This window comes from Thamnophis elegans, chromosome 3 (genome assembly GCF_009769535.1).
Source record: "Thamnophis elegans isolate rThaEle1 chromosome 3, rThaEle1.pri, whole genome shotgun sequence".
Taxonomy (NCBI): Eukaryota; Metazoa; Chordata; class Lepidosauria; order Squamata; family Colubridae; genus Thamnophis; species Thamnophis elegans.
In genome coordinates this window covers 77,651,299-77,663,952 of record NC_045543.1, presented here as the reverse complement: position 1 = coordinate 77,663,952, position 12,654 = coordinate 77,651,299, and the positions used below count along the sequence as shown (strand labels likewise).

The window sequence follows — 12,654 nt, the reverse complement described above, 5'->3', positions numbered from 1 at the left end:
AGGTTAATTACCCTGAGAGTTAAAATTCCAAGGATATTGCTATTTGGATAGTCTTCAATTTACCATCCTGTAGTTTTGCACAAGTGTGTTAGCAGCAGCAGTAGCTCCTAAACTGTATCCTGGATTTACAAGAAAGCAATTACAAATGGCAGGATAGGGCGTTTGCAGCCAGTCCCCCAAAACAAGAGGGTTTTTGTTGCTGCAAACTGGCTGCAAAGGCCCTATGTTGCAAATATTCCATTATCTAAAATCCTGCTTGGATTTTGGAACAGACCTTTTTTAGCCAGCCTCTTTCAAAGTGAAAGGGCTGCCTGCTGGGATTTTGGCCTGTGCAGAGCAGAGTTCCTTTGGCATGCAGCTTTTTGAGGCATGATACCTTATTTAATGATCACTTCAGTCAACATCCAACATTTTCAATCTCAACTGTGGTTGTAAGTCAAGGACTATGTGTAAGTACTATATGGGGAAGGTTGGGTGAAGAGAGAAAAACTTTAAGCAAAAATTACAGCCACAAGGTGAATGCTGCTGAAAGGAAGAAACAATCATGGAAAAATAACTGAAGAGAATAAATAATTAAAGGGAAAATGATTATGTAACTATAACCTAACTTAGTAATATTTGTATTTCAGTTTTAACAGTCTTCTTGTAAGATTTTGTTTTCCAGTAAAGGAAACAGAACTACTATCTATTCATTGTCATAAAATTGTGGCAGTCACCTCTTTTCCTGGAAGGCATATTACATAGGATAAGAACTAGATGATATCTTCTAAATTCTATTTTTCTACCTAGATTTTAAAGTAAATTTATATAATATTTAAAATCCATACCTATCACATTTCATACTAATTTTTGATTCTAATTGCTTTCTTTTATTTTTTTGTTCCAAGAGTTCCTTTTTCTGTTGACGGAGTTGGTTGTCTCTGCATTCCAGGTGTTTCTGCTTCTCAGAGAGTAACGCCATTTGAGAATCCAATGATTGTAACTGCTTGTTAATTTCCTATAATAAGTAGTGCAGAAGAAAAATACCATTTTACTGTGCAATCTTACTAAGAATGTTTTCTCTGATTGCTTTAAATTATACATATTTTACTTTCATGTTCAAGAAAGTAACAATTTACTATTTGGATTCATGCACACACACACGCGCGCGCACACACACACACACAGTGTGTATGTTTTCAATAGAAGCTTTTCTATTAATAATAATGCTCTCTGAGCTTGGCTGTTGGCTTGAGAATGTTTTATTATCTGACTAGATAACATCATCAACCTTGATCTACATACATTCTAGTAGAATCAATTACTGTATTTTTCGGTATATAAGATGCACTCCTCCTCCCCAAAGTGGATGGAAATGTCTGTGGTTCTTATAGAGCGAATGTTGCCGAAGCCCCTCCAGAGTCTTCGGCCTTTGTCTCCCAGCAATCCCAACAGCCTGGTTAGCTTCAGCACAGCCCGATTTAGCACGAGCAGCTGATTGGCGGTTAGATCTGCCTCCAGGAATACCGCTATCAGCTGTTTCAGTCTGCAGGAATTGCCACCACCTATCACTGCGTCTACATGCTCCATTTTTAACCTCCATGCATCAGGATGAAAACGGAACACTTGGAGGCTGAAAATGGGATGCGCAGAGGTGGTAATCCCCGCAACCTGGAACAGCTGATAGGTGTTATTCTGGGAGGCAGGTCCAACCACCGCTACTCATGCTAAATTGGACTGTGCTGAAGGTGACCAGGCTGTTTGCTGTTAGGAGGCAAAATGCTGGGAAACAGAGGCAGATTTTTTCCCCTTGTTTTCCTCCCCAAAACCCAGGTGTTTCTTATAGTCCAGAGCATCTTAATAGTCCAAAAAATACAGTAATTCTTTAAACTATCCAATTATCAACATTCCTTGTTTTTAAAAACTTGCACTAGCTTTAAAATGGAAATACACACAATATCTCCTCTACTGAATCTCTAGGCCAACCTTGTCATTGCATGCTGAAAGCAATGCAATGCGCCCCCTGCGTTCTACCCATCCCAGTACATGCGCCCCACCCCCGCACATGCACACCACCCATCCTCGCCCATTTTTTGATTGAGTTGGTACAGGTGGCTTTCCAGGCCAAAATGGGGAGGGTTTGTGTGTGGGTGTCCCCCGCACCGCGTTTTAGGCCTGGAAGACCTCCTGCACCAATCTGGAAGCCAAAACGGGACACAGGGGCACTGCACAAGGCCCCAGAATGCAATGTGAGCGCCCCCTACACATGCGTCCACCCTCCATGCATGTGCAGCAGAGACCCAAAGATGCATGCGCTGTGGAACTGGGATGGGGCAATGGCTGGCATGCCTGCAGAGTGGGCTCTGAGTGCCACCCTCCAGACCTTCCGCGTAGCCCTTAAGTCCTGGCTGTCCCAACAGGCCTGGGGCTAAAGATTTCAACCCCACTCGAATTGTATGACTGTTGTGTTTTTAATGATGTATCGTTTTTCATGTTTGTGACTTGTTTGTCCTCCCTCCCCTTGAGTTGTGAGCCGCCCTGAGTCCCCCCAGGGAAAAGGGCGGCATACAAATAAAGCATCTCATACAAATAAAGCATCTCTCTCTCACATGTGCCATAGATTTGCCATCCCGGCTCTAGGCTCTCCAAGATTCTCAAATGAAATTCTACCCTGACTACTATAAGTAAGCTATTTAAGAAGTATGAATTGGTCTACAACTATAAGTTAAAGTGAGAAAAATTCATAACCCAGATTGCCAATATATTTTCAAAACAATAATGAGTACTAGAAGTCATAGGTTATGATGATTTGATTCATAGTAAGATGAAAGTAATACTGCTAGTAACTGAATGAAAGAAAGAAGGATCAAGCATAACAGCACTTTTCCAAATTTAAGTGTGAAAACAGAGAGAAAGGAAATAAATCAACACATTTTATTTATTTATGAAGGAGCATACTAAAGAGGATTGAACCTGGTAGTAGTTTGGTCTCTTTGCTATTTTTAAGACAAAGGCATGACTGAACATGAAAAATAAGCTAGTTTAAAGTTATCCAGTTCTGAAAATATTTTTTCATATCCTGATAGAATTTGTATGTGCATCTGTTTTATTGTTCGTCATTGTAACACATGATTTTATCATTAGTACTATTTTAAATTGTATGCATCTCTCCTATGGTTTGTTATTCTAAATCATTATGTACTGAATATGTATCTCTTCCTATTGTGTCTATTCTGGATATGCCACCATTTTCAGAAGCAAGATATACTTGGCTTTTTCTATAATGGTATATTTTCTGAAACTGCTAGAAAAATTGTAGACTCAGTCCACATATGAAAAGATTAAACATTTGCCATTAGGAAGAGAATTAACTGATACTGCTAATATTAAATAGTAAAAGTGTTATTTTTTAAAAAAGGAAATGTTCCATGATATACAAATAAAAGAACAGAAAAACTACAAAGGACAAAGACATTTTAGAATTAAAAACACCCAAAACTTCAAATAAAAATGGAATCTTGCTTTCTTGAAACATTACAGAAATTAACTTACATTTTTTTTGTCTTCTAACTGTCTTCTTTTATCTGCATCCACTGTAACAGTAAGATACTGTGCTGGCCTCAGTGATGTATTAGTGGAAACAGACTGGTTTGTATAACGGGATATTTTTACTGTGTACTTTTCTTCTGCTGTGTAGATTTGCTTAAGTTTTGTTTCCTTTATTACCTGTACACAAAAACAAGTGACAAAATGAATACAACAGGAAGTAAAGAAGTTATCTGCAGCTCCAGGAAGTCTAGCTGCTGTCAGCTAAGGAATTTCCTGGCAAGCTGAAAGGAGGTGGATGGTGTATCTTTCTTTGTTACTCTCATAATATTTGGTTAATGAAATCTTTTTTGGCATTTCACCATGGATCACTATTGTTTTTGTCTCTCAGCTGGCAATGGAGATGTTCAGACATGCATCTCACCCTTTCAATCATATTCCTAGTCTTCTCTGTTCCTACAGGAACCTCATAAATATGATACTGATGACACAGATAATTCATCACAGGAAGGGGAGCATCGAATAACTCCCTTAAGTAAGAGAAAAATCCGTATCGGCTGAAAAAAAAGAAAGAGAAGAGAAACAGGTAGACAGCTTTTCTGTTACTATTAATACATATATTCCCAGAGCAATGAAGCGGAGATAGAAATGTGTGGACAGGAAGCATCTTACATTTACTAAAACAAACATTATGCAGTACAAAAACTAAATAGTGCAATTTTTTTCAGGTTATAATTGTACCATAATCTAATTGTATGGATTTTTCTAATCAAATAAGTTAATTTTATTTACAAGTTAGAAACTATGTTATCAAGTAAAAAACATTCTTTAATTTCAAAAGAAAACAACAGTCAAAAAGTAGACATATGCAATTCTTGGAATATTTATAGACAAACCAAGAAAGCTAGTTGGTGACTTTGGGCCAGTCACTCTCTCTCAGCCCAATATACCTCACTGGGTTGCTATTGTGGGGAAAATAGCAGGAGGAAGTTGTGCTGGATATGTTCGACATCTTGTTACTTGTAAAAATAATAAAAAACGTGGTGCAAATAAACAAGTAGAAACAAAAAACTATAAAAGATAAAACTACCAAATCAAGCACTGTATATCACTTTTATATAGTAACACACATTTTATTTATCTATCTTAACATAGAGCTGTAATACTTACTACAGTTCTTCAATTGGTTTTAAAGGTCTTTTTTCAGCAAATGATTCAGTAGGTGCACATACAGCATTCACTCTTAGTTTGCGATTATCCCGCATCTACAATAGGTTGCACCAATAAAGAAAATGTGAATTCATTTATCTTAAAAATTATTATTATTATTATTATTATTATTGCGTATGATAATATTTCTTTCTGAATCTAAGGATATTCTTTCTGCATTGCCACTGTATACAAACAGTCCTTGATTACCAATTACTTCATTTAGCAACTATTTGAATTTGTGTTGGTGTAAAAAACACCAAGCTTTGCAACCAATCCTCGCATTTGTGACAGTCGCAGCACCCTCCTGGCACGATTTCTACTTATGTGCTTCATACCTGACCTCTGATAAGGAGAGTTAATAAAGATTGTCAAAGTAAAACCTAAGTCACAGTCATATAATGTCTTGCTGAATGACCATGGGGATTCACTTAACAACCAAAGCAGCAGTGTGGTCATAAGCATGTCACGAGTACAAGGTATTTCATGAGCAATCATGGCACTTAGTGACACTTTGCTGGTATCAATTGTGGTTGTTAAGCAAAGACTACCTGTATAAGATAATTAAAGTGCTAAATTCTATGTATATTTTTGCTTTCTTTTCAAATGGTAAAATTAACCAAAAATTGTTCACAAGTATTTGAGAATTATTATTAACTCTGTATCAGAAGGAGCACTGTTACATCTGTTAAGGAGACAGTCCTATTAAGATTGGAAACCTGCCTTAGAATAGTATTCATAAAATTGCTTGTAACTTGAACAAAAGCCAGCAATGATTAAATATTTAAAAATCTACTACAATCTTACAATTAGTAAATGCACATCATGTAGGAAATAGGTTCTACTTTATTCTGTGAAATGAATTGTGTGAAGATATGCATCCAATTCTGATTGCACACATTGTAGAGGTGTAGAGAAATGAAATAGGTTACTCTGGAGACAGTAGACTATTACTGTGTGTTGACAGTATTGAAAAGAAGCTGCATCTTGCACCAAGCAAGAGTTTGATATTAGGACAAAGTTGGTGAATGGCTTTTTCTATACTGCTATAATACAACTCCAAGAATTTCTCATTAGTGATCACCCTGCTGGTGATCCTGGTAGTGTCTATCTTATGTCCTTTGAATGATTTATCGGCCACTGAAAGCAGAATTATTATTGTAAACAAGAATAACAGTCCATCAAGCTAAGAGTAAGGAAACTCTCCGTCCTTGCTCTGTGTAACCTGAAGCTTCAAATATTCATCTTTATTGCTGAACAGAATAGATCCCCCTCCCCAATTCTACTTTCTCAACAAGACAATTTCTGGCTGTTGGTGGAAATGCTATTTAATTAAGCAATGTTAGTGCTACTATAATGCCAGTAATGACATACAGTGCTAGATGCCAAGCGCCTACTTATTATTAAGTCTCCCAAACAGAAAGATTCTAACAATTTAACAGAACTTTACCTCCTTTAAAAATATTTCCATATCTTCCTTCAATTCAAAGACAAAGGCCTTCATGTCATTAGCAGAAATGTGATTTTCTACATATTTAGAGTGTTTATTATCTTTCATATTGATCTAAATAAGAAGAAACTAAAGTTACAAAAATATTTGCATTTAATAATTTTTTAATAATGTACACTATTCCCTCCACATAATATGTTGCTATAGAACAGGGGTCCCCACTTCAACTCCCAGAATTCTCCAGTCAGCATTCTGGGAGTTGAAGTCCACAACTTTTAAAGTTGCCAAGTTTGGGGACCGCTGCTGTAGAACATTATTGTAAAAGGCTTCTTACATATCAATCAATACAGCTTTGACTGTACAGAGCAGAAAGTCAGTTTGGAGGGTCTTCACAAAACAGTGCAACTCTTCTCCAACGATCTATACTGAACAGTATCCATTAAAGAAAGTTGTTATACTTCATATATATTGTAGCCATGAATGCTACAATGAATGAGGACCCGGATTGTTGTTGGGGGCAATATGCTGACTCTGTAAACCGTTTAGAGAGGGCTGAAAGCCCTATGAAGCAGTATATAAGTCTAACTGCTATTGTTATTGCTAATGCAATGAATCCCCATTCAAAGGTTACAATTTGTGAGCATATTATTACCTTCACATAATAAGCATGATGATATAACCTCAAAATTAAATAATTAAAATGTTAATGTATCACAATTCTGACATTTTTTAGAATGCTCTTTATAACACAGGCATATAATAAAGCATCAGAATAAAAACCTTTGGTTTGATATTTTATACTTAAATTTCATGTGACAAATTATATCGAAATAGCTAACTTAAGATGTCAAAATACACATATCCCAATTGAAAATTAAATAATGGATTATTTAGAAAAGTTTTTAAAAATAAGATTATAACGGAAGTAATGATTAATTTTTAGTAATAACACTGAAGTGAGTCAGCTTACTGAAAGCAACACAGGGTCACAGACGGTTCTTTTAAATCGGTCTCTATTCTGTCTTAGCCACATAAGAGCATCATGTGTATCGTGGAATCTCCCTTTCAGCTTCTCTTCCTTTATATTCATCAGATTTTCAAATTGAGCAATGCGATCTGCTATACCTGTAATTTTAATAACCCTGAAATATTTACTGTATATATGATTGCAAATAAAGCTTTCCTCCAACTTTACTAACAGACAGTGAAGGCATACTTAATTGGATACTTTTCTGTTCTTCTAACAGAGGTTAATGTTTGTAAGAACTTAATGGAGATTTATGAACTATTCCTATGAGATTATCCAATAAGAGTTGCTGAATTTTCACCAGAAAATAAATGTATAATAATTACTATTCAAAAGATGTCTAAGAATCTAGCTCTTATATTAATAACCACCCTTTTCTTCAACTGATTATTGTTAATATAAATTATAACTAGAGAATAAGACAAAATCCAAGATATTTTTACATACTTATATAAATCTCATTCCCCAAAACTATTCCCCAACATCTAGCTAATCTTAGAATTTCTAGGAATATTCCATAAAGAAGTATAATGTGAAAAATTAAAGACATTCAGACAGAAATGCTTGGTTGACGCCAGGATCCAAAGTTTACAAACAAATTGCTTGGATCTCAGTCCTTCTCTGGACAGAGAAGGTAGGTTGTCATTTATCAATATATGTTTATTTGTTTGGAACTCAGGTTGTATGTATGGCAAAAATATACTTCAGCACTTTTACCTTTTCTTTCTTTTAGTAAGTTCTCCCTTTCCCTACGGAGATCATTTAATTCACCATCAATATTTGCCTTCTCTTCCTCCAACTGTCTAAGGTTGGCATTAAGAGAATTCATTAAAGGCTGAATGTTCTCAGCATTATCTGTGTTTTTAAGCTCATTGGTCCAGTCTTCTATCATCTTACGAGTATTTTGTATTCTCTTCTGCCGATCCATTTCTGCCTCTCGTTTCATCCTTAAAGCTTGTTTAATATCTTCAATCTAAAAAATGCAAAGAAATATTCTCCAGAAATGCCAATAAAAAATTTTTCATTATAAAATCGCAAAAGACTTACTGTTTTAATTACTCTTACTACCACAATGAAAGTTGTTCTGTCACACAATTCCAAAATTTCAAATATGAGTGATTCCAAACTTATTATTTTGCATAGTAGAAGTAAAGTAAACAAAATGGGATGGCATATATAACTATGGGAAATGATGCAGCCAAATATTCAAAGAAAGTATCTGTGTTCTATAATTCCAAGGTGCTCACCTCTTATCTAAAATGTATTTTTTTTAAAAAGTCAATATACTCTACAATAGATACTGTGTACGGAATAAAATGATTGTTAAAAATTACCGACGTTGGAGATTCTCAAATTGTGAACGGTGGTCATTGAAGGGGTCACAAACAACTGGAGGACTGGATGCAAACATTATTATTTTTTTGGCCAATCAGGCTTAAACTGGAAAAGGAGCAGCACTGTCAAAACCTGCTCCACCTTTGCTAGGGTGCAGTCACAGTGGACGTGGTATAGGGCTTGGGTGTCAAACTCACAGTGTCACGTTGCTGTCACGTGATGATTTTTCCCTTTGGGGAGCTGGGGGAGCTGTAGCCTACGCATGATGCATCCAGCCTGCGGGCTACCAGTTTGATACCGTTGATCTAAGGAAATCCTGATGCTGTACAAACTCTGCCTGCACCAGTCCACAATAAGCTTGCCCAGACAAGTAAAGACTAGAGCAAGTTGACAGAATTAGAAAGTGCTTTGCCTGGGTGATATACATAACTCATTTTAGGAGGGAATTGTATTACACTTTAAGACCCCTGAAGTAATTGTAAAAGTAACATTACTTTTACAATGATTATTATCATAGTAAAATTCAACATTTATATTCTTGAAGGTTGTGACAAGATTGAATTAATATTGCAGACTGCCATTCATACAATGGGACTCCTCTTTTTCCCACTTCACCCCCCCTGAGGTTGAAGTTTGGGTGACAGGTGAGAGATTAGAGGGGAACAAGAACCTATTTTGTCAAGTTTGTCAGCAACACAATGCTACTACAGGTAATCTCCATTTAAAAGCCACTCAAAGAGTGACTTCAAAGTTATAATGGTGTTAAACAAGGTGACTTACAATGTTTCCTTATAACATTATTTATCTATCTATCATCTATCTATCTATCATCTATCTATCTATCTATCTATCTATCTATCTATCTATCTATCTATCTATCTATCTATCTATCTATCATATATCTGATTTGTTGGTTGCTCATCTTACCACAAGGTTGTACTTGTCACAGCATTCTTGCTGTGTTTGCAATTTTGATGCTTGGCAACCAACTCACACTTATGAAAATTGCTGTGTCCTGTGATCATGTGACTGCTATTTGTGATCTTCTCTCCTGGGTTCCAACAAGCAAAATCAATGGGGAAGCTGGCAGGAAGTCACAAATGGTGATCACGTGACCACTGAATGCTACAACCACACAGGATTCACCTAATGATGGCAACTGGAACTGCCTCAACTACGCACATAAATTGATGTGATCACATGATACTGTGCTTTACAACCACATTGCTTAGCAAGGGAGTTGTCAGTTGCAATTACCAGTGTTAAGTGAGAACTACCTGCAACTACAAGTCAAAGTCTTTTAAGAGAGTAAAAAACTTACTTGCTTGTCTTTTTTCTCCAAAGCATCCTGTTGCTGTTTACATTTCTGAGATGTTTCTTTGATGGCTGCAATCTGTATAAGAGAATTTTAAGTAAGCAGTGTGTTCTAGTTAGTGAATTTACCAATTAATATAGCACCCAAGAGTATGAGCATGCCACATTTTTAATGTGAACAGACTGTATATAGTTTGTTCTTTATAGCTCTTTATAGTTCATGGAGAATAATTATCACTTGATACAAATCTGTAAACTATTATTGTTGAGTTTATCAACTGCAATTTGAACAGCTGAAGTCTTATGGAATCATTTTAAGGATTCAACCTAAACTGGAAATATTTATTAAGAACAGGGTTTCTGTTTGGGTAACAGGTAAAGCTACTGGACTGAGATATCACAGACTGAGACCAAATTTCTGTTTTCCTCTCAGTCAGTACTGCACTGAGATATCATAGACTTCCACAAGCAGAAAAAATAATAGTGAATGCCTTAAAAAGAATGCTTGGCAGAAGTTTACATGCACTTGTTCAATATTCTAACCTTTCAACCAGCACAACACTAAAAATGGAATTAGTTAACTGTCTTAAGTTATATTTTCTCCAGTTGCAGAATGGAACAAAGACACTGGTACAGAAGAAAACTTACATCCTGGGATAAGACCTTCAACTTATTTAAAGAACAGACCTTTTGGTTTGTTGAATTAGAGATTCAGTCAATTTATGATTTCCAAGTCCCAGGGCTGCAGAACACATTTGGTGGTTTAAATTCTGCTAAAGCTAATTATCACTTTATCCTAACAATGTTCAAGTACTGTGATTAATTACAAATTATCAATTAACATCCACAGGATGTCAGATTAATAGCTGATCTAGAGAATGCTTTCCCATAATGCATTAATCTTGAAATGGAGGCTTGTTGGACAACTAAATTGCATGAAATCTTTTCTTCTATGATTTTAACCCAATTACCTCTGAGAGTTTTTAATAAACTGTTTCAATTTTAAATTTCATGACTACAGGCTACATTCCTGTAACTTGTTTATGTATATTAATCATTTTGACTTAAGATTTCATGCAAACGTGATACAACGACTCTAAAACATACCTTTTCCTTGATTTTGTCTTCCAGTTTTGCACATTGTTTCTCGGCTTCTTTCATCTCATGAATCATAGGAGCCTGAGTCTGTTTCAATGTTTTTAAATCTTCCTTCTGTCTATCTCGTTTTTTTTTAGCCTCTTCATACAGCTTCCGTGTTTCTTCATATATCTAAAAAGCAATGCATGCAAAATAATTAGTGATACTGCACCAACTATAGGGTGATACTACCTGATTTTCACATTTCATATTTATATAATTACTATACGTTACCTTGAACCGAAATAGCTTATCTAGGCATTCCTTTTGCAAAGGAAAAATAACACAGCCTTCATCAGGAGACCACCAGATGGAGGAATGCTCCGTTATACTACACTGTTAGCTAGATTTTTATTTGACATTATGATCAGAATTACAACACTGCATAAATGTTAAGTGCCTGAACAATTTTATAGTGAGTTTGCTGTTTGTAATACTTGCACAACTGTTTGCTTTTTAACGAACATGAACTACTTGTTGGTCTGTGTGTGTGTGTGTGTGTGTGTGTGTGTGTGTGTGTGTGTGTGTATAAAATATTTCATTGTCTTGTAAACTTTTCCTTTTTTCAACGTTTAAAACAGTTTATTTCTGTCAAGATGACTGCTATGCATTAAATATCCATGAATTTCTCAAACAAGCTAAAGGAAACAATGTAGCTGTCAACCCTGAAGCTGACCTGACCTGGGCATTTTAAGGCTTCAGTGTTGCCACATTGGAGCTGAAGGATAGGAAGGGGATTGGGGAGAGATAGCTGGGGTTTTGTAGTCAAAACAAAATACTGGAAATCAAGGACATTTTCACAGCTGGTCAGAAGAGGAAAGTTGCCAGGTAACCAGACAGGACCTTGACTGGACCATGTGACTGTTAGGGAAAGGGGAAAAACATTTACTTTTAATTAGGTGAAATCCACGGGAATATTCAGAGAGGGTTTTCACCAGCTTGTGCCAATATGATATGTCAAATAAAACTATTCTGAGGAAACTACCTGTCTTGGAATTCTGTTTGCTATGCGTGTATTACTTGGAACCCTGACATTAACATTTTAAAAGTATTATGAATTTAATTTGGGGATTATAATTTCAAAGGTATTTTTCTTACTTTTTTAAATAGCAGCAGATTGATGCTATACAATTCATATTCAAGAATTAAATTTTATGTAGCTAATCAAATTCTGGACTCTCACTCAAACCTTTTTGTAATATTCAATAGTATTTACTTAAAAAGGCATATCTCAATTTGCATGATATTGAAGCATAGAAGCAGTCAGGTTTTAAAATATTACAGCAAAATGAAACACTATGACTTTAAAATAGTGTTCATGATATTTAAAGTGGGAGCAGCATAATGTTTTTCTTGAATTAAAAGAAAAACTAGTACAATCGGAGTTCAAGCAGGTTTAGGTTTCGTTTTATTTATATGCCGCCCTATTCCCAGCGGAACTCAGGGCGGCGCACAAATCCAAAGGGGGAAAGGGAAACACAAAAACTACAAATACAAGCATTTAAAAATAACCAACAGACACACAAATCGAGAGGGGAAGGGAACTCATCAACCCCAGAACTGCTGACACAGCCAGGTTTTAACAGCTTTTCAGAAGGCCTGGAGAGAGGTGAGGGTCCGAATCTCTGCGGGGAGTTCGTTCCAAAGGGCCGGAGCT

General features: G+C 36.0%; 1 protein-coding gene across 2 annotated transcripts in view; it reads right to left on the bottom strand.

Annotated features, from left to right (window-relative positions):
• Positions 1-12,654, bottom strand: part of SMC5 (structural maintenance of chromosomes 5) — a 59,358-nt gene that overhangs the window by 33,455 nt on the left and 13,249 nt on the right. For both annotated transcript variants that reach the window (XM_032212828.1, XM_032212829.1), the window contains 9 exons: positions 10,968-11,129; positions 9,868-9,939; positions 7,929-8,184; positions 7,155-7,309; positions 6,185-6,298; positions 4,696-4,790; positions 3,950-4,082; positions 3,532-3,705; positions 828-997 (listed from right to left, as the gene is read on the bottom strand). In XM_032212828.1, the coding sequence (XP_032068719.1) occupies positions 828-997; positions 3,532-3,705; positions 3,950-4,082; positions 4,696-4,790; positions 6,185-6,298; positions 7,155-7,309; positions 7,929-8,184; positions 9,868-9,939; positions 10,968-11,129 (1,331 nt within the window). The remainder of the gene's footprint in view (positions 1-827; positions 998-3,531; positions 3,706-3,949; positions 4,083-4,695; positions 4,791-6,184; positions 6,299-7,154; positions 7,310-7,928; positions 8,185-9,867; positions 9,940-10,967; positions 11,130-12,654) is intronic.